The 22,720-nt window shown below is 39.6% G+C and overlaps 1 protein-coding gene and 2 gene segments (V, D, J or C); 2 read left to right on the top strand and 1 right to left on the bottom strand.

The window, feature by feature from the left end:
* Positions 1-22,720, top strand: part of LOC102076541 (Ig kappa chain V-V region MOPC 21-like) — an 811,057-nt gene that overhangs the window by 471,165 nt on the left and 317,172 nt on the right.
* Positions 1-22,720, top strand: part of LOC102076925 (Ig kappa-b4 chain C region-like) — a 489,463-nt gene that overhangs the window by 234,860 nt on the left and 231,883 nt on the right.
* Positions 10,992-17,203, bottom strand: LOC109196587 (uncharacterized). Its single transcript, XM_019350821.2, has 12 exons — positions 16,983-17,203; positions 16,405-16,541; positions 15,950-16,164; positions 15,441-15,496; positions 15,293-15,358; positions 15,034-15,099; positions 13,964-14,051; positions 13,638-13,852; positions 13,252-13,519; positions 12,954-13,108; positions 12,501-12,739; positions 10,992-11,548 (listed from the first exon to the last, which is right to left on the bottom strand). The coding sequence occupies exons 1-12, from the start codon at positions 17,186-17,188 to the stop codon at positions 11,298-11,300; spliced, it is 1,962 nt and encodes a 653-aa protein (XP_019206366.1). The 5' UTR covers positions 17,189-17,203; the 3' UTR covers positions 10,992-11,297.

Raw genomic sequence — 22,720 nt, 5'->3', positions numbered from 1 at the left:
ATGAAAATGCACAGATACATAAATCAACAAGCTTGTTGTGGTGTGTTTGTGAGAAAGTGATTGTCTGTGTTTGTGGGAATCCACAGTAACGCCCCCAGAAGCCAGAGGCAGACAGTGATAGAGCCAGGAGATCAGTTTGTCCACATAAAGACCACTTTGTTTATCCAATGTGGCACCAACCAAACAGGCCAGCTCTACTCTGGAGTAGAAGGTAATGTAGTGAAAGAGAGGCCAGTAAATCTGTCTTCTCCCAGTTTTGAGTTGTTCTAGGATAAAGCTTCATTTAGGGAAGGAAGGGCAAGAGCAGGTTTCATCTCAGGAGAGACTCTGAAGTGAAGAAAATTAATGCAGATACAACCACAGCCAGGACTGAGAGAAAGGTTAAAAAGAAAAAAGGTAGAAGCAGAGATTGCCATTAAATTGTTTTGCAGCTTTTTTTCAGCATTTCTGATTGTTTTATAAATTTCCATATTTAGTAATAAATATTATGTTGTGCATAATTTCAGATTTAATTTGAAAAATATCAATTTTAGGTATTTCTTGTAAATTATGTCCACCGGCCACACTGCTGATCACTGTTCTGTGGTTCTCCCCTTGCTAGGCTAATGATTTAGCATCAGTGACTGAGATAATATCAGTGCAGAAATTCAAGAGTTCGTTATAATTTATCACAATTAACACATGAGTTTCTCACTGAAGCTTCCAAGCTGACAGATGACGTTGTCTTAATGCAAAAAACACAGTTTCATCCACTAGATCTTGGGCCAATATAGTCCCAAGAAGCATTAGTAGTATACTTACTAGGTAACGTATACTTAGACTGATTTCCTTTCTATATGTTATATTTAGACTAATGTTTAAAAGTTACTTCATTTAGCAGGGTGTAGCTTTTTTCTCTTCTTATTCTTTCTTATACTGGAACTTCATTTTTTCTGTATAAGGTGGTACTTTTAAGACACCTCTGCTTAACTACAGTGAACTAACCAGAAGTCTCGGAATATGCTCTGGTGGTCATTTTACACAAGTTCAGGTGTCACATCCATGAAACCTACACCACTAACCAACATCAGTCCTACAGCTTCACTCTCAAATTTAATAAATTCTGGGACAAGCAGAAACTGTATTTTTAGCGGTGCATTTTGTGGCAGGCCAGACTGCTATTAAATGCACTCTCCTATAGAAATAATTTCTTTGTAGCACCACTTCGTCTTGGTTCAGAAGAGATGTCCTGGATATACATGATAATGTAACACAGGTGTTTCTGTTTGTTCATGTTTAGCGCGTTGGGTTGTGTTTTTAAAGCGACTGTTACGTTTTTAAACCGTTTTATGCGACAGGTGTGTGTAGCACTTGTTACACATCTCATTGGGAGAGCCATAGCCGACACCACACCTTTACCTGACGTACAACGTGACGTATGGCGCACACGTCGGGTATTCACTTTCAAAACAACAATGGCGGATAGAAGATATTTATTGAGGTGGTTAATGCTCCTTTCGCTGGTTGCCAACCACCATTAAATAACAACAAGAAGAAAATATCGATCTGCTTTTTTTAGTTGTGCACATTTAAGACACGATTCAGACTCAATCAAAGCTGCAAAGCAGGAGAACAACATGACCATCAACTATTCTGTGCCACAGTCCCAGTTTGCTGCAGCACATAGAGATGATGAGATGGTGGAAGAACAACAGAGACAATTTACGGACCGTTAAGATGTGCAACTTAGAAGTAGTCAGAGGTAACTGGATGGAGTTCAATCAGGTTAAATGCACAGTTGATTAGATTATATCTGAAGATCGTATGCTATTCGTGACAACTCTGCTAGACTCCAAATTTCTCATCCAATTAATGCGGGAGTATCTCAAAAGTAAATGAAACATCTAAACTTCACACTTTTTCCCTAATATTGACTGACATGGAACACACCAAAGTTGAACTTGAACCAGCTAATCAGTCTGAAGGTAAGTGTTTTTTCACTTATTTGAGAGAATGGTAAATGGCCGGTACAAGGACAGGACACAGTTAATCTATTAGAAGACAGGGATTCACAGCACAATACTACTGATGAAGATTTATTTCTATATCGATTGGCTTTGTTTTATTTAAAAATGCAGGCTAAAATGCTCTTGCCAACCAGCACTATACAGTGCACCATAGAGGAATTTCAGGATCCTCACAGTTGTGCAATGCACGATGTTCTGGCAAAACTGTCTGACAAACTGTCTGCATTTAATATTCCACAAGCAGAAGTGGATAACATCATTCAAGAACTTTCACAGAATGATCTCTTAACACTGTACAATAAAGATGTGTTGAGATCTGACAAAACAAGGAAGACATTTTTCAAAGAAAATTTCAGTTATGTGGAACCCACTCAAATTTTTTTAGGATCTGACAGTACAGGCAAACAGCGTTATTTTCAGTATGTGCCAATTAAAGAAAAACTGAAGTCTCCCTTGAGACAACCCACAATACGGGAAAAGTACAAACAGTCAAAACTGCGCCGATCACCAGACATGGTTTTAGAGGATGTGTCAGACGGTCAAAATGTCAAGGATAATGCACTTTTACAGCACTATCCATCATCTCTTTCACTCATTCTCTACCAAGATCCATTTGAAGTGGTTAATCCATTATGGCCTGGCAAAAAGAAACATAAAATCCTGGCAGTGTACATGACTCTAGATGAGATCTTACCACACAACCGGTCCTCTGTTGATGCAATGCAGCTTGTTCTGCTTTGCAGGGACACTGACTTCAAAACTTTTGGCCATAACAAAGTTTTTTCCAGTCTTATTGCAGACCTTAAAGACATGGAAGAGACAGGGGTTCTGGTAGAGGATGGAACCATAATGAAGGCAGCTTTGATAGCCATCTTAGGAGACAATCTGGGCTCCCACTGCGTAGGTGGTTTCACTGGGAATTTCAGCTGCAGCAAACATTTTTGCAGATACTGCTTAATTGACAGGGAAAGCTTTATCAATGATCCACTATCACTTGGGCAAAAAAGAACAGCTGATAACTATAAAGACAGTGTTGAGGTCCTCTCTACAAGTGACCACTCGGTTGTGAATGGCATTAAATTTGACTCTGTGTTTAATTCACTGAAGTATTTCCATGTGTGCTCTGGGTTACCTCCATGTTTGGGCCATGATTTATTTGAAGAAGTGGTTTCCAGTGACTTGTCGCTATATATTGATACCCTTGTGCAAGTGGAAGGACATTTCACATACAACCAGTTAAACAGAGCAATTGTACAGTTCAAACACGTAGGAAGTGATGCTTTAAGTAAGCCATGTGAGGTGAAAACAGGGCAGAGGCTGGGGGGTTCAGCAGCCTCTGTACATTGGTGAAAAGATAAAACATCCTGTAGATAGTGAGGTTTGGCAGTTATGCCTTAAACTTAGAGACATTGTTGATCTTGTATGTGCCCCCATAATAAGTCACAATGACATCGCCTACCTAAAGATACTGATAGAGGACTATATACATCTGAGACACAGTAGGTTTCCTGACAAAGCTTTAAAAGCTAAACATCACTATTTGTTACATTATGCAGAGCTTATCCTTCACTTTGGACCACTCATTCGTTTGTGGACCCTTAGGTTTGAGAGCAAGCACTCGTATTTCAAAGCATGTACAAGAACAGTGCACAACTTTGTCAACTTATGCAAGACTCTGACAGAACGGCATCAGTTACTGCAGTCCTACCTCTCAGTGGGCCAACTGTTTCCACCTACAGTTCAAATCACTGGAGAAGCAAGTAATTATAATCATCATCTTTACAACGCTGTCATTCAAGAAGCTGCGGCAAGAGCAGGCTGCACTAATCAGACCACTTTGGATGTGTCAGCAGTTGTCTACAAAGGTACCAAGTATGTCAAAGGCAATGTTTCCTTTGTAGATGACACTGATGATGGCTTGGTTTTTGGGAAGATAGCTGTTATACTTGTTAATGATTCTGAATTGTACTTTGTGCTCGAGTTGCATCACTCAGTACTTCTCATTGACCTTGGACTTCACTGCTTGTGTTGCCCTACAGAAAGAAGTGTGTGTGTAAATGCTGACAGTCTGATGGATTATTACCCACTACCACTTCAAAACATGGCAGGCCTTTTTGTTGCCTCCCTACACCTTAATTCTTTTTCAGGGATGGAAATTGAAGAGGAACTCACAAGCCTCCTGCTGGCACTAGACAGAGAGAAAATAATCTGCATTGTACAACATCTGACGGACGTTATTGGTGTACAACAAAAAAGTGATCTTTTGTTTGTGGAGGCGGAAGATCTCAAACCCTTTCTCACACCAATTCAAATACGTAAACTACTTCTTGCATTTAAAGGAGGTTTGTGTAGGTTCTGTACAACTCATAGACTTGAGTCTATGATTTGAAGGTCACTCATAGACTCGTATGTCACTGATTAGCTTGATTAGCTTTTTTTTCTCTTCACCATACTACACATGTACTTTGACAGTATAATATTGAAGAGCGTTTTGGGGCTCACATTGTCTGGTAGATAATTAACACGGAAAACATAAACAAAAGTAGACACTAAATCTAACACCATTAACCTTTCATTGGTAGTGGTACAACTAAGGGTGGAAATTGTGACATACTCTAAAATATATTGTATTACAACTTTTCAATGCAAGACCTTGAGTTTGTAGTTCCTTTGCAGTCAATTCAATTCAATTCAATTCAATTCAATTCAATTCAATTTTATTTATATAGCGCCAAATCACAACAAAGTCGCCTCAAGGCGCTTTATATTGTACAGTAGATAGCACAATAATAAATACAGAGAAAAACCCAACAATCATATGACCCCCTATGAGCAAGCACTTTGGCGACAGTGGGAAGGAAAAACTCCCTTTTAACAGGAAGAAACCTCCGGCAGAACCAGGCTCAGGGAGGGGCGGCCATCTGCTGCGACCGGTTGGGGTGAAAGAAGAAAAACAGGATAAAGACATGCTGTGGAAGAGAGACAGAGATTAATAACAGATATGATTCGATGCAGAGAGGTCTATTAACACATAGTGAGTGAGAAAGGTGACTGGAAGGGAAAAACTCAATGCATCATGGGAATCCCCGGCAGCCTACGACTATTGCAGCATAACTAAGGGAGGATTCAGGGTCACCTGGTCCAGCCCTAACTATATGCTTTAGCAAAAAGGAAAGTTTTAAGCCTAATCTTGAAAGTAGAGATAGTGTCTGTCTCCCGAATCCAAACTGGAAGCTGGTTCCACAGAAGAGGGGCCTGAAAACTGAAGGCTCTGCCTCCCATTCTACTTTTAAATACTCTAGGAACAACAAGTAAGCCTGCAGAGCGAGAGCGAAGTGCTCTAATGGGGTGATATGGTACTACAAGGTCATTAAGATAAGATGGGGCCTGATTATTTAAGACCTTGTATGTGAGGAGCAGGATTTTGAATTCAATTCTGGATTTAACAGGAAGCCAATGAAGGGAAGCCAAAACAGGAGAAATATGCTCTCTCTTTCTAGTCCCTGTCAGTACCCTTGCTGCAGCATTTTGGATCAGCTGAAGGCTTTTCAGCGAGTTTTTAGGACATCCTGATAATAGTGAATTACAGTAGTCCAGCCTGGAAGTAATAAATGCATGAACTAGTTTTTCAGCGTCACTCTGAGACAGGATATTTCTAACTTTAGAGATGTTGCGCAAATGGAAGAAAGCAGTCTTACATATTTGTTTAATATGTGCATTGAAGGACATGTCCTGGTCAAAAATGACTCCAAGGTTCCTCACAGCATTACTGGAGGCCAAGGTAATGCCATCCAGAGTAAGAATCTGCTTAGATACCATATTTCTAAGATTTTCAGGGCCGAGTACAATAACCTCAGTTTTATCTGAATTAAGAAGCAGAAAGTTAGCGGCCATCCAGGTCTTTATGTCTTTAAGACATTCCTGCAGTTTAACTAATTGGTCTGTGTTACCTGGCTTCATGGATAGATAGAGCTGCGTGTCATCTGCATAGCAGTGAAAATTTATGCTATGTCTTCTAATGATGCTGCCTAGGGGAAGCATGTATAATGTAAATAGAATTGGTCCTAGCACTGAACCCTGTGGAACACCATAATTGACATTAGTGTGTGAAGAGGACTCTCCATTTACTTGAACAAATTGGAGTCTATTAGATAGATATGATACAAACCACTGCAGTGCAGTACCTGTAATACCTACAGCATGTTCTAATCGCTCTAATAGGATATTACAGTATCGAACGCAGCACTGAGGTCTAGCAGGACTAGCACAGAGATGAGTCCACTGTCAGAGGCCATAAGAAGATCATTTGTAACCTTCACTAAAGCTGTTTCTGTGCTGTGATGAGCTCTGAAACCTGACTGAAACGCTTCAAATAAGCCATTCCTCAAGGATTTTTGATATGAAAGGAAGGTTGGAGATTGGCCTATAATTAGCTAAGACAGCTGGGTCTAGAGATGGCTTTTTAAGTAAAGGTTTAACTACAGCCACCTTGAAGGCCTGTGGTACATAGCCGATTATTAGAGATAGGTTGATCATATTTAAGATCGAAGAATTAATTAATGGCAGGACTTCTTTGAGCAGTTTAGTAGGAATGGGGTCTAAAAGACACGTTGATGGTTTGGAGGAATTAATTATTGAAGTTAACTCAGAAAGATCAATTGGAGAAAAAGAGTTTAACTTAACATCGATGGTACTAAAAGTAGCTGTAGATAATATTACATCTGTGGGATGATTATTGGTAATTTTTTCTCTAATGATAAAAATTTTATTTGTGAAGAAGTTCATGAAGTCATTACTAGTTAACGTTAAAGGGATTGTTGGCTCAGTAGAGCTCTGACTTTTTGTCAGCCTGGCTACAGTGCTAAAGAGAAACCTGGGGTTGTTCTTATTTTCTTCAATCAGTGACGAATAGTAAGATGTTCTGGCTTTGCGGAGGGCTTTCTTATAAAGCAGCAAACTATTTCTCCAGGCTAAATGATGATCCTCTAAATTTGTGACACGCCATTTCCTCTCCAGCTTACGGGTTATCTGCTTTAGGCTACGTGTTTGAGAATTATACCATGGAGTCAGGTACTTCGGATTTGAGGCCTTACGGTGTGTTCACACCGAACGCGATAGACGCGAGCGAAAACGCCCCAAACGCCCCTAATTTGACGCGTGCACATTCGCACCTCAACGCGTGTCCAAGAAAAATCCATCGCGCGTCAAAATATGCAATTTTGACGCGCGTGAACCGGAAATGTGGGAGGGATGTGGGAGGAAGTTGTGCCAGACGGTATCTTTGCTAGATGGCAGCTGTCGAGCTAGCGTAGGAGAGAGAGTCTCCCTCCTCTATTTACTGTGGAGAGCAGAGCAGCGGCGTTAAGGACGTCCTCGCCGTACCTGGGTCCATCAGGTCCTCCAGAGGCGTGAGCAGTTTGGTGAGTTTCATATGGCAAGCCATCAGTGCCATAAATCGCCACTTTTCTAACCCGTTTGATTAAGAAACGGCGTAAAAAACGCCGTTTAATTTTTCAAAACGCCGAAAAAAACGGCGTTCTGTTTCGACAGACGCCGTTTTTTCCGACTCTCACATGGCGCCCTGAACGCACCATCCGAGTGACGTAAAAAGCGGCGTTCAAAGACACACGGAAACGCCGTTTTTTACGCCACTCGGCAGGAAACGCCGTTCAAAGAGGCATAAAAACGGCGTTTTTTACGGCGTTCTGTGCCAGCTGTAACGGCGTTTAAAACGGCGTTTTATTGAAATTATGCAGGGCACTCCCCATGGTTCCCTCTTCCAATTACTTTCAACTCACTTCACCCAATCAAAGAAGAGGAAGTGCAGACCACACTAATGCATCACCGATTCACCTTGCTGCTAAGTGATTGCCTATTCAGTACCAGTGCTTGTCACAGTATTGACTTGTATTATAATCCCACTATGCATTTTGATGTGTTTAAAGCATGATCAAGCAAACAAACGACAGAATACTTTTTAATGAAACCTTAACTGTGTTACCTGTTATGGCAGCTAACAGGTAATGAGCAGAGCTAGCTCTCGTATTTGGACACTCGGCGCATGGCTCCTTTGTTTACATTAGGGATCAGCTGTTAGCGCTGCGCCCTGCAGCGGCGCTACCGGCAGACAGACCCTACGTCCCCAGTGAGGGAAGAGACGGGGGTGATGTCTCCCGAGAAGGACACCTTACACACCATCTCTCCTTCCTGTAATCACTGTAAATGTGAGATCGCTCCCTGATATGATCGAGGAGCTAATGACGCTAACCCGGTCACAGTGGCAGTACCCCGACACTGCCCGGTACTCCCTCTGTGAGTAGGCTGCCCGGCTTCCAGCTGCTGCGGGCGGACAAGACGAGAGACAGCGGTGAGAGGAAAGGAGAGGGGCTGGCAGTGTTTGTTAAAGACAGTTGTGGTATCCCTGGGCACATCGCTGTGAAAGAACAACTCTGCAACACAGACATTGAGCTATTAGCCGTTAGCATCCGTGGAGGCAGCCTGTGACACTCTCTGGTCCGCAGACTGCAAACGCAATCTCCGAGAGCTCTTCTTCTAATATCAGGGGACTTTCATCATGTCTCGCTGGACTCCACACTGCCCACCTTCACCCAGTATGTGACCTGCCTCACCGTAGGCAATAAAACATTGTACTTAATGTATGCCAATGAAAAAGTGGCATACAGTTCATCACCTCTCCCTGCCCAGGGAAGATCTGATCGTAACCTAGTGCGCCTTCTCCCTGTGCGCAGCCCTTAGTGTGCAGGGATGGTCCGCGGAGGGCATATAAATAAATAATAAAAGCAAATAAATGACAGTATGCTTTTTCTGTAACAAACGGAGACCTTTTATCAAAATACCGTTTTACTCAGTTTAAAGTAATACCACTGTATAATAGCCTTAAATTGTAATGGCACCCCCTGCCCTCCATCCAGGACCTGCATCTTTCAAGAACCAGGAAACAGGCATGGAAAATCATCAGACCCCTCACATCCTGGACATAGACTTATTGACCCACTGCCCTCTGGTAGACAATATAGAAGCCCGCAAACCAGGACCACCTGACACAGGAACATTTTCTTTCCCCTCGCCATCTCCCTCCTAAGTGGTTGAACTGTCACACTGCTAGACTGCAACTGCACTCTTTGGTATTAACTTCTGTAAACCTGTAATTTCTGTATAAAAGAATTAGATTGTGTATTATATTGTTAGTTTATACACCTGTGTGCATGTGTATTTATGTATGTCCATACACATAGATGGATTGTGTTTTACATTTTTGTACTTGAGAGACGCCCTCAATTGGAACCTAATTCCTTGTATGTGTTTGCGCATATACTTTGCCAATTAATGCGATTCTGATTACGAGGTATTTCCCTCTGGATGGCACACACGAGTAAATTAAGTAGAAAAAATGTCATGTGTATAGCCTCTTTTAAAATTGTTTTTGGAAACCACAAGAAGAGAAATATGTGGCATTCCCTTATGTCATTTTACATCTTCACTGTCAGTAGACAGTTGTGAACATATTTTGATGTGGCTTTTTTCCCTTAACTCAATAGACCTGGCAGACATTCTACAAAGATAACTCTCTTCCTCTGCTTCAAGCTCTTTGGTTTAAGCAGCTAAAGGGGAGTTAATTTTCTTCTTCCGACTTAGTGCATTGAAGGTATCTTGAAGTTAGTCACTTCAAATCTCACCTTTTCCCCTTATTTTTCAGAGATTACAAGTTCATGTGTGACATTTATTAAAACCACCCTGTAGCTAAAATTAAAAACAAACACTGTAGAAGCACTGGTGGCTGTGTCCTTTGTGCACACACATTAGGGAAAATGAAAAACATTCATTTTTAGAGTGTTTGATCTATAAACATGTACCACTGTGTAATCCCGTTTTTGGATGAACTGAGGTTTAAAAATATAGGCTATAAAGCGACTGTTCATTTCAGCGATATTGGTTCCTTATCAGCAGAGTCAGACAGCATGAATATGATGAGGCTTGTAGAGATGACAGTAGGCAAGCAGACAAGTTTCTTGAGGTTGGGCTGAATGAACCTAGAACACAGGGAGAAACCTAAACAAGCAGAAGGAACTGTAGCTAAATATATTGTCATGTACAGCCAAATGACTGTAATAAAGTAGGTAAGCCGTGACCATAGAAAAAGCAAAGCAATCACTGGATTGACTGTCCGAATTGCTACACACTTTTTAAGCATCGTTCACCAACTGAGTCTAACAAATCATTTTCTTTACTTTGATAATTACAGTTAGTGCCTTATGTATAAAATATGATTTTAATACCAGTGTTCATTATCTTGATGTTATTTTTTGCAAAAAACACTAGCTTTACAGCCATCATCTCTTACATAATTCTACCACATTTACATAATTCACTACAAAGTTTATGTCAAACTATATAAATGTAAAATTAGGCAGAAGTCTTAAATGTTTCCATAGAACTCCCCCTCGAACAATTTAACAAAAATGATATCACGGTCAGCACTGACACAATGTTCAGAGTCCTCAAATTGATTTTTAACCAGGTTATAGTCAAAGGCCAGGTGCCAATCTCAGAGTTAACACCAAAGTTTAAAGTCAGTTTGTTAAAACTGCTTTGTTCTCGAAAGCAGTAACATTAATTCATAACTTTTAAGTGTGAGTTGAGCTGATTCTTGAGTTCTTGGTTTGCGAACAGATGAGGGTAAATTCATTGAACCATTTACCTGGACTTAAGCACATAATTGTACTACATAGCCCTCGTCAATGGAACCTAATGCCAGTATTTGACAGTAACAGGTAAGCCTCAACTTTAATTTGTAAACAGACAAGACACCATGAGAACTGACACTACAATCTTTTATTTTACAAAAGTCAGTGTCTTTTAGTTCAAAGTTTGTTTGGCATCTATTGTACATCTTGAAAAACAATAAAGAAATTTAAAAAAAAAAAAAAAAAAAAAAACCCACACTCTATGCAGTGTACTATAATTGAACATAAACAACAATCTTTCTAGATGAATTGTCATTTGAACTATTTCCTGGAAACTTTCTGAACACCACTTATTTTGCATGGCTTGATGCATGCATACCCCAGTTGTCTTAACTGGACTATAAATATAACTATATACACAATGAACAGTCATTTGTAAAAACAATTTTAAAATGTTTAATCTTTAAGAAGCCTGAGTGCCAGGAGCAATCCCCTTTAAGATCCCACTTAAGAACACAATAACAACTTCATCCCAAAAGCCCACAGGTTTTAACCCCAGCTTCCCAGCATCAGTTCATGTATGCAGCTACACCTTTCCAAATCCCAGGGATCCTTTTAATGCATCGTTCATAAGATCTTTAAATTGATCTTCATCTGCAACACCTCTTGGGAGATACAGGGATAAGCTGCACGTTGATGCGTATGGGATGCGCCGCATCCCTGACTCCTGATCGTAAAAGTCTATGTTGCAGGACTGTGGGAACCCCAGTGGTGGAAGCAAGTCAGCCCCAGTTATAAAGACCAGCAGCTCCTCAAACGTGTGGTCCACCTCTTGCTCTGTTAAAATACATACAACTGTTAAATAAGGTGCAATGTGTAGATTTATAATCAGTTACACCCCGACTGCATAGTAGAGCAGTTAAGTTAATGACTATTTTGGAGTCAAAAACAGGTTGTTAGGCAAACCCAATATTGCAAAGCATTGTATTAAAAATAAATAAATACTCAAAGCAATCCTGCCCTCCTAAGACAGGAAATTAATTTTGGTCCTCCGAGTCAGACCTATATGTCAAGGACTGTTTTTGCAATGTGTATGTTTGTTTTGTTTTTTTTAAGTTATTCATTCTGTCCTTGCAAGAGTACATTGGCTTTCTAGTGATGTCACATTTGCGTGGGTGTTGTCATTGCACCACTCGATTACCCTAGGACACTAATATACAGGAGGTTTCGTTATAGTCAATGGAATACCTGAAGCTTCAATTTAGGCAGTGCATCTAATTAACAAATGACCGTTGTCTCAAAGAGACAGAATAACACAATTTGAAAGGTGAGACCTGTCTTAAACACTGCAAACACACTTCCTTAATCTCAGATGTGCTAATACAGTGGAATCATAAATTTTACTAATTTAAATACAAATATTTTAGTGTTAAGAGAAGTTTGTGGTCATGTAATAAAATTAGTGTTAACAGAAATCACAATGAAAATCAAATTACATCCTATCAGTCTCAACAACCAAGATCTGGTAGAAATGACAGAAGAAATAATCTTCCAAAAATATTTGTAGGTCGTTTCCTTTAAAATAACTTACCTAAAAGGTAAAATAATCAAAAACTTCCCCATATGCTGTAAGAATGTGTGGATTTTGCAAAGTTCAAAGGTTTCATTGCACCCAAGTGTTGTTTAGATTTAGTTGTCTGTATTTTGTATTGTGGACACTGTATTTAACATGAGATGCCTGAAGCAATTCAAACAGAACCAAGACATGTGTTGTATTCTATGTACTCACCCTGAATGGCCATAAGCCACCATTCCCACTGAAAGATGGTGGCTTCCTCTTCTTCACGTCTGTTACTTCCAGCTGGACTCCATCCAATGGTGAAGAGATCCTGGAAGCTGTTCCTTGTAAGTTTATTTCCTGCATTTGTAAATACAGGAAGGAACTGCTTCCAGCATCTCTTCACCATTTGCCAGAACTGACCACACGAGTCCATACCGGCAACAAACTGTTGAATCATGCTGGCAACCCTGTTGACCACAGATTGTACTCTCAATTCATACCACATAGCAAAACAGTCAAACAAAACAGAAAAAGGCTTGTTTTGTCAATTTCAACACTACCTTAACTGCAATATCAATTCAGCAGATTGATTTGTTTAAGTGTTAACTATTAGGGGGGAACACAATGGGAAGACGAGCACTGACCAGCAAACTACTTTGTAATTTTCTAACAAATTCTCACCTGTGAAACGCAAAATGAGATACAATCTCGCCCCTTATCCTCTTAACATCAAGTAGTGTGGCAGTGTAGATGTCAGGGATACCACAGCCTGCAATCCAGTCCCCAAGGTGACTTTTCAAGTCTGCCAGGTCTTCTGGGGTGCTGCAGTTGGAAACCTTGAAAATCAGGCAGCTCCATAAATACATACGTTTGAAGCATTCACTAGTTGACTTACATTTTGAGACATTCAACTGATGAGTCAAGCTATGCATTGTGTTTCACTGAATTTAATTACACCTCAGCATGTACACAGCTTTACCTTTTCTATGTTCTGTTTAATGTCTTCGTCCATGAAGACCTCGACATCAAAGTCATCAAGAGATGTCTTCTGGCCACACATCATACAGAACAGGTGTCTATTGATACACCGTGGCCCTGGCCCATTGTGTGCTATCGACCAAGCAATCAGTTTACCAGCCGTATAAAACTTGTTGCTCGACAGCAACTGCTGGCTATAACTGAACAGCAGACTGCCAGGCTTCCCCTCAAAAATCCCTAGGGAATTCTGAGTTTCGACCATAAGTAAGCTGCAGGAAAAGGTAGAAAAAAAAATTGAGTCAAATTGTGATTTCATCTTTGCAATAACAACAAAAAACACATTCACACATTCTATTATTGTGTGGGAGAGATGGGACTTTTGCTTACCGAAAAAATTCCCGCCTTGGGCCTCCATAATCATCGGCCATTTCACCAACGAATTCAATGTTTGGCAATTTATGCCAGGCAAAATATGACTTCGAAAGTGCCATGCAGGCACTATGTAGGATTTTCCTTCGTCGGGCTATTACTGTACAATAATTGCTGGTGTCAAGATGCGTTTCCTGGAAATCTTTCAGGACAGTAGCAAGGTCCATCTCATCCTGAAGGAGGGGGTGGGAGAGAGAGAGAGAGCGAGAGAGAGAGAGCGAGAGCGGTCACGACTACATAAAAACATCCACAGCAGTTCTGGCGGTGTTGTTCATGACACATACATGTGAATCATTTTGTTCAGGGGAAGCCAGGACAGCCTCATCCAGGTCTGATACTTCTGACTCTGCAGAGTCGATGTAAAACTCTTCCCTAAACAGAACACAAATGCATTTGATTTTTTAATATCATGTATACATATTGAAATGTATTGACTCATCTGATAATGTGAAATCAGATTCTTTTACTGTACAGATACAGCCACTTAAAATGGCCACGTGGTCCTTGATTACATGTGTTGGAGCATTTGTATTTTAACAAATTTCAAAATATTAAAATGTAAAGTTTTGTTAGTTTACTTCTATTTTGGGGTTAATTAATTTTTTATTTGTAGGTTAATACTCACTTCATCGTTTTGTTGTTTATCTTGTCAAGTCAGCCAGGAAGAACTTCAGGGCCATTTTTGATAAATTAAGAGACTGGTATAGGACCAGCATGCACTGGGATAGGCCAATGGTTTTGTGTGTTTTTTTTGTTTTGTTTTTAAATTTGAGACAAGCAGCATGAAGCAACAAAAATAGATCTTGTTATTGGTTTACAAACTGGATCAATAAACTATACAATGCAACTTTCAAGTTTGGACAGTGCAGTTTTGCCTGCGTACAAAAGATTATCACAGGGCAGCAGTGTCTTCTGTATATTTTTTGTTAGATGTTTTGGGAAACATAAGGAACTGCCACTACAGTGTCCATTTATGGAATTACACTGAAATTTGTAAACACAGAACTGTTTACTGGGAATACTTTGGGTGATCTGTAGTTCCAAGTGTCTGAATGGTCAGGCTGACTAAAGTGTTATCGATGCATTGTCAGCAATTAAAAATGCCAATATCACGACATCAACAAATCTCAAAAATGTGAAAAGGCAAAACAAACAAAATGAGGCAATTAAACCATTGGTCTATAGTCAGAGTACATAAATGTACTCCGTTCAATACATGCAACCTTTAAATTTTTAATTTTTGCTGGTCTCACCCCGTTATATTGTACTTATAAAACACACACCATAGGTAAATAGACAATAAGTTACAGTTTACACTTCAGTTTTGGCATGTTATTCATCAACTACCACTTGCCTGTTAACCTCTGGTTCCTGGAGACCAGGCCTACTAGAATTAGCTGTATGGTTTTCATGCAGACCACTGCAAAGGAATAGCAGTAATATTTAATAACAGGAACAGGACCCCAACGCAGATATTTCTTGATCTAGACTACACAAAATGATCCAAGTTATAATAATGAGAATTAGTTTGTACAACAGTTTTACCAAAAAATAAAATTTGTGCAATATTTTAAGATTAAAATTCCAACTCATAAACAAACAGTGCCATTTACCTGATAACCTCTGGCTCCTGTACATTGTGCCTGCCATGGTCAGGTGTCTCTGTGTCATGCAGCACACTGCAATATGGTAAATATTGATGAGGAGAGGGTGTAATGCATTTATAGTGCTACAGTCCAAAGGCAGTGGTCAAACACTTACATTGCCATTTCAGACTGCACCACTTCACCAGTTGAGTCGTCATTGGCTTCTGTAATCTAAAACAGTATTAAAATATAAATGAAACTGAACAACAAATGAAAAAAAAGAAAGGTTAAGGACATTACAAAAGAATGAAAAACCCAGAACACCAAAACCCAGGAAACTGGGATTACAATAACAAAATGAAAAAATATAAATCTTTACACACAATTGTTTTATGAAAGATGCACATCAGCCCATAAACAACAAAAAACCGTTAGACCACAGTTCAAGCTTGCTCTACTGCATTTCTGTTATTAACAGTGACTCAACTGACGGGGCACTATGCCATCTGGCATAGTGATCAGATGAATGTCTTAAATCCTTTGGGGAAATCACAGCATTTACTATTCTGAGCAGTGACATGTTAAAGATGGCTTATACAATATTAGGGTGACTGGAGAGCCACTGAGTTACAGTAATAGTGACAATTATGCCACATCAGCCACCCCAGTGGAACATTTGAATACCTTTGGACGGATATAAAGATTGGAGCGACCCAGTAGGTTTCTTGCTCTAATTTCTTGGGGCGTCTCCTCTTCAAGAGGAAGAATGAGCCGCTGTCCGTTCACTTTGCATAGATCGAACTGCAAAGGTATGTCTGCAATATTGTCCCGTAGTGCCTGCCTGAATTCAGCGGCATTTAGGTTTACAGGAACGACCACCCGAGTAGCAGGAGTGGCATCTGTAAACAAATTTAAACCAAGTTAGCTGGTAATGTTATTTAGAACTTTCCCTAAAAACAGAAAAGGGTAAATTGTCACATTGTAGTGTCTCCACATCAATTTATTGGTGCAAGGAAATAAAGATTACAAAGGTGCTAAATCTCTAATGCCAAATTCTACAATTTGTAAACAAATGACACCATGATGCAATTTTTTTGAAAACCATCACTCCAAATAATTAATCTTAAAATAGAGATTACCCCTATGAGATCGGTAGTGGGTCAGTGTCGGATTCCTTAGTACTGACACCTTAAACGTTAACTGGCGATGTCTGGTTCTCCCGCCTCTTGGCCTGCGCACTGGTCCACCCCCGTGCTGTTGGCGGAAAACTCCAAAGCTATCATTAGACCATGAGATAAGTTAAGTCACAAACTAATATGACACAGAGACCCCCCCCCCAACAAAACAAAACAAAACACCACACACTCCGAGTAAGGCATGAATGTTCAACATATCGGTGTTTATTGCATGCATTTTCCGATTGTCTGGCAAATTAAATGCTCCCAGAAAACGTGGGATATGCTACATTTATAAACTAAAATCCTTATGCATAAATGCATATAAGAGGGATTAAAATGACTGTCATTTGAAATCGTCAACCTAGGAGAGACTTTTATGATTACAGAATTTGTTAAATGCTGTGGATTGAATTGTAACAGATAATTAGTAAACGAGCAATTTATTATTTAAAAACGTAAGGTTTTTTTTTTTGGCAAGAACAAAAAAGGCGCAAAGCTAGAAGCTTGCCAATATAGTAACCACCACCAAAGCGTTTCACCTTTGTAGAAGAGAAGTCCCCTCTTCACCGTCATCTTGATTCAGTAGCCGGTTAAATTGGGCATTCATTCTGTCTCTGATATCATTGACTCTCCGTCGAAACGCAGCGGTACGTTCAGACATGATTGTCCATAAAAAGTCCGCCAAAAGGCTGGGCAGATATATATAGCATCCCGAAAATTCAAAGTACGGCGGGAGAAGGTACATTGTTCGTGATTGGATCGGCAAGACTGAACTTTTTTTTTTAATCCACCCCTTAACACAACCTGTGATCCGAATTTGTGGTAACCAATCACAGTCAACCTCATATTTGTGTTGTCTCAATCAAGCTATGTGCGACAAACTACATTCAAGTGAATGGATGCGAAATCTCTGCACCAACAAAAAACACCACATTTGACTGCAAGTACCCTAGTTAATCTCAATTACTGTTTGACTTTGCTACCTAAAAGCTAAGCCATGATTCTGAAACATTACTTTGTCCTTTTAAGCGCATGTTACATGTTAGCTTTGTAGTAAGTGAAAAAAAAAAAGTCATGCTAACCTTGGTCCGTTAGGAATGTTGCCAACATGCCATTTTAGGCGAGGCATGTTAATAAAGTCTTTAATATGTTACTTCATTTGGCCACTTTATATTATTGAAAATACGGTTTTATCACACTTGTTACATTAGCCGGATTAGGCTACATTGTACTGCACTGTAGGGACTTTGTAATAATGTTGATTTAATGTTGTTTTTGTCATTGATATTTGATCTATTTGTAGTTGACCAGGTGACAACAACTACGTTGAAAAACAACAACCAACGTCTATTTATAGATGACCAGAGATCAAAGCTGCGATCATCCAAAGAGCCTCTTTCAGTGGTAAATCCCTACAGGTCACCATAAAAAAAAAAGCCATTGATTTGTAGTTGAGCGTTAAGTTACTGAGCGGGTATAAAGTACCGGAGAAAATAGATTGGTGTTCTTTTGTTATCACTGATTTATGGTCTAGTTACAGTTCAACAGCTTTAATAAAATCATGTCTACTTGCAATGTATGTATAGTTGACCGGGAAATTAAAGCAGCGATCACTTGGACTATTCCTAGCACCCCCTCACAGTGGTACATCCCTTCAGGTAACCATTCACAAGTCTTGTACAGTAGAGCGGGACATTACAGTTACTCTCAGCGGAATTCACTGGAGAAGGCATAAGTTCATGCACTGCACTGGCCTGCACCACGATAAGGTAAGAATGAATTTAATTCTATTCGTTATTTCCAGTACAGTAATAGATTCGTTAAGTTTCGGACAAAATGTAGGAGCCCGAAATTGTATCTACTTTCATCTTACAGTCCGGCAACAAAGAACACATTTTCGTTTTATACTTTTGTTATATTCAGTTACAGAGCTAGCCTAACGCTTCGAGGGTTTCTTTAGCCTTGCCGTCGCCTCGGCCACCATTGACCCAGACTGTCGCTCTGTGGTTGCTTTTTTGCATAGTACTAAAAAAAAGCAAATCTGTGATATATGGTAGGTAAACGTAAAGGTAACTGTATAAATGTGTTCAATGACTTTGTTACTTTTGATGATTGGAGAGCACCCGCTTCAATTTGCACATGAAAACTTTAGACTCAGTTCGATTGCTCACGCGGCATGCCCACGTGACTTTACGTCGCATGCTCACCGGAAAAATCAATGCGCAATTACGTGGCTCTAATGATGGTGAGGTTGTACGTAGGTGCTGCATATAATACAGTATGTTCAGTGGGAGAAACTTAGTCATTTAACTCTACAGCCGAGTAATTATCCCAAGAGCCTTTTTCTAGTAAGCGGGATTAACAGACTGTCAAACCATGAAGTCATAGTGCAACACCAAGTTGCAATTTCAGTAAACTCATCTGAATTAGATCGTGACAGATGTTCCGAATTTTCAGCTTTTGATGTCCACCCTGATAAGCACGCATGTGCCTTTTTAAACGCATGTATAGTTGTATCTACAATACCAGGATTTAGTAATACAGTGGTGTATACAAAGAGCCACATGAGACTGTTAAGCTATCATTAAACCCGACACTGCAGACTGAAAGACAAACTCCATGAACTGAAAACTGACCTTAAATATGAGTGCAGCAAATCCGCAGTGAAGCGAGATAATAATATTGATTTTTTTTTTTTTAAAGTTCCAAGAATCCAAAACTAATGTACAGGAAGCCACAAGGTAGACAAACAAAGTGTACAACTTGAAACAGAACAACAGAGTGAAAAGCTGGGGGCTTAAATACTTGCGCAAGTTGATTAGGGAGAGAGGACGCAGCTGGGAGAAACAAGACACAGGTGAATTGAATCAAACAAGTATGACCAGTGGAAGCAAAAGCAAGTGCACAAAAGACTAGACGTCAACAATATAAAGTACTAGTAACCAACTAAAGATAGGACACAGAAATGCAGACTTTGCACTAGGAACACAGAATGGCAGCCTCAAAGAGTAAAGAAATGAATAAACAACAGTATATGCAGAAAATAAAAAATAAAGTTAAAAGACAGCGTGGTTTTCAAGAACCCAGAGTACGATACAAAAATGTCATTTTATTCAAGTGAACAAAACAATGTAGACCATGTTCATTTTTTTAATAAGTTGGAAAAAAAATAAAAACTAATGACAGCATTTAAAATAAACAAAGATGAATAACATAGATGGGAACATTTGAAAATGGAATTGTAACGTTATCAAAACTGATTTTTCAGATATGCAGAGTAGAAGATGTGGAGATTCAAATTTTTAACTTGGGTGTGTATTTGAAATATGAAAATATTGGTTGACATCGTTGACATACTGTTATTAAAGATAGGAATATGTATGAAGAGTAGATTCAAAAGCTGTATTAACAGAACTATAACCTGTTAGAATCTGACATTTATTTCAGATGTATTCTGTAACTGTTCACAGTCTCAATACTGTGACAGAGTGTTTCCAAAAGTGCTCAGTCACAATTTTCAGAAGACTAACATGGAATTTTTGATTTATTTAAATATATAAACCTGTTGAAAGTAATAATTTAAATTTTTGTCTTTGTAGGATCACAGTAATGTATAGATTTCTAATACAGTCCAAGTTTGTCCACGAAAAAACACCAGCAAGCAGGGTATGTCCTACAACAGGGGTGTCCAAACTTTTTTCGCTGAGGGCCACATACATAAAAATATAGGAGGGGCTGGGCCACTTACTAGAAATTAGGTATATAACCTTAATTGTAGCATATTAAAGTTAGAAAAATCATTTAAAAGTGGTCAAATGTGTTATATTGTTAAATATAATTCATCACAGCTTTCCATAAATGGATCTTTATTGATTTATTCAGAAAAAACTTTGGTAGCTCATTCTCAGAACAGCAGCCTCAGATTTCTTCTTAGACAGAAGATTTACAGCACAGAGAAAAAACAACAAAGGGGAAAATAGGACGGGTACATTTCAAGTTTGTTATTTACGTTATTAGGCTTAGCAAAACATCTATTAACGTTCGTTTGAAACGATTATCAACATTAACAGACTGAACTGGACTTAATAACACGAGTCCATATAATTTTAGTAAATTATTCTGGTGAGTATAAGCTGCGCTGGGTATGTAAATCGGGCCATCCAGCTGCAGTGCTGATCATACGCCACTCGTGCCAAAAATCCGGACAAATGTCACTTGATCAAGGAGCCGATCTGCATCAGATGAGATCAGCTGACTTTGCGTGTGCGTGCGCTGTGCACAGCGGTGTGTACTCTGTGTGTTAACAAGAAAAACGCATATAAGAAAGTGGTGCGCAAAAGCAGGGTAGTGACAGAATTGATGCGCATTATTGATATTTGAAGCATGTGTACCTGCATATTAACACACGGGTACTGTGGAATATATTTTTTACTCACCTAAAGTGCTCGTGCTCTCGTCCACTCCCCGCAAAAAAAAATTAGCAGCTGTGCGGTGTCTGTGGCATCGGTGCTCTCATCGCATGCGATGGAGTAAAAATCAAAAGCACAGCTTTATCAGACAGTTACAGTTTAATGTTGGCTGACAGTCTTCAGTTAGTCGCACAACTGTATTTCTGGACATGCTGACGTTGTTGAAGTCCTGCACTTTTTCCGGGCACATTATTTCGGTGACTTTAACGAGGCCGTGTTTTATGAGGTCTCCATCTGAAAAAGGCTTGCCATGTCCTGCGATGAGTTGGGCGACCTCATAGCTGCTATTGGAGCCTTTTCCTGGACAATTTGAGCACCAAAAAAATACTGTTGCTGACCCCGCAGGATAGCTACCCTTTGCTTTAATTTCTGCTCTCGCTCAGCACCAGTGTAGGATGCATAGGCCTGATGTTTGGTTTCATAATGACGTCGTACATTATACTCTTCATAACTGCCACAGTTTCAGTGCAGATCAAACAGACACACGTCCCCTTGAATTCTTTGAAGAAATATTCACTCTCCCACCGTGTCTGAAATTTTCTGCACTCACTTTCTACCTTTGGCTTCTTTGGTTCTGCCATGTTTAGTAACTTGGGGTAAGTTTCTTCTGTGATTGTCCTTTTTGGTAGAGCAACTGCCTTGATCAACAGCAGCTCCCCCTGGTGTTAAACCTAAGAAGTGCAATACACTCAAGCAAAAGTTGAAGTGCGGGCCATTTTCGATTCTATTTATAAAATTACTTGAGGGCCAATTAAAACTGGACCGCGGGCCGCAATTGGCCCGCGGGCCGGACTTTGGACATGCCTGTCCTACAACTATCGTATCACTGTAAATGACTAAGACTATAATCGAACTCTCTTCCTTAAACAACAAGAAACATGAAGTGTACTCAGGAGCAGATTCGAGCGCAGGCTCAGAGTGAAGTTAACAGAAAACGTTCTTTACATCATAACCATCATCATCATCATCATCATCATTTATATAGCACTTTAAAAACACACCTGGTAGACCAAAGTGCTGTACAATAGAAATAGAAATATAGTAATAAAATAGAAAAAACAGACAAGTATGTGTATGTGGTGCAAAAGGTAAAATTAAAAACAAGGCTAGAATGCATGAATGTTAACTTTGAGTTCTACAACTAGGAGCAAAATGCTATGAACATGGACTACGGTAGTTCATACTAGAGGGAACAGTAACATGATCTGTGGCTGCCAGAGCTTGGCAAGTGAAACAGTGGTGTGAGAGTTAATGGTGGAGCGGCACTGTGCGACCCATTTTTGTGTTGTTACCTTATGTGTGCCGCTACGGGTCACCTTTTGTGTTTTTACGTATGGTGTGTTTATGGTATGGGCTCAAAATGTGGTCATAAATATTTTGTACTTGTAAATCAGTTTTGTACTTGTAAATCAGGATTTGTATGTGTAAAAAGAATTTGTGCGTGCGTAAAAAAGATTTGTATGTGTAAAAAAGATTTGTGTGTGTGTAAAAAAGATTTGTATGTGTAAAAAGAATTTGTGCGTGCGTAAAAAAGATTTGTATGTGTAAAAAGAATTTGTGCGTGCGTAAAAAAGATTTGTATGTGTAAAAAAGATTTGTGTGTGGACTTAGCCAAAAAACCCCCTGCAAGTTACAAGTACGAATTTTGACCCTATTTTTCTTCCTGTCATCTGATTGGTCAATGTCATGTCAATCACAAATGTAACAATCCAATCAGAGAACAGATGGGTTTGGCTGTCGGAGGGGCACTTTTTTGAACTGCAGGTCCTTGAAGGGAATAAATGCCCTTTTACATGCCAACCCAGCGT

Source organism: Oreochromis niloticus, linkage group LG22 (genome assembly GCF_001858045.2).
Source record: "Oreochromis niloticus isolate F11D_XX linkage group LG22, O_niloticus_UMD_NMBU, whole genome shotgun sequence".
In the NCBI taxonomy this organism is placed as follows: Eukaryota; Metazoa; Chordata; class Actinopteri; order Cichliformes; family Cichlidae; genus Oreochromis; species Oreochromis niloticus.
This window is presented reverse-complemented; position numbering and strand designations above follow the sequence as displayed.

Bases quoted from the DNA above. Each gene is read 5' to 3' on its own strand.
- LOC109196587 (XM_019350821.2), bottom strand. From the start codon at position 17,188: ATGTACCTTCTCCCGCCGTACTTTGAATTTTCGGGATGCTATATATAT. The intron at 15,100-15,292 runs GTAAATGGCACT...ATTCCTTTGCAG, and splicing joins CAGGAGCCAGAGGTTATCAG to TGGTCTGCATGAAAACCATA. The intron at 13,520-13,637 runs GTAAGCAAAAGT...CTTTTCCTGCAG, and splicing joins CCAAGGCGGGAATTTTTTCG to CTTACTTATGGTCGAAACTC.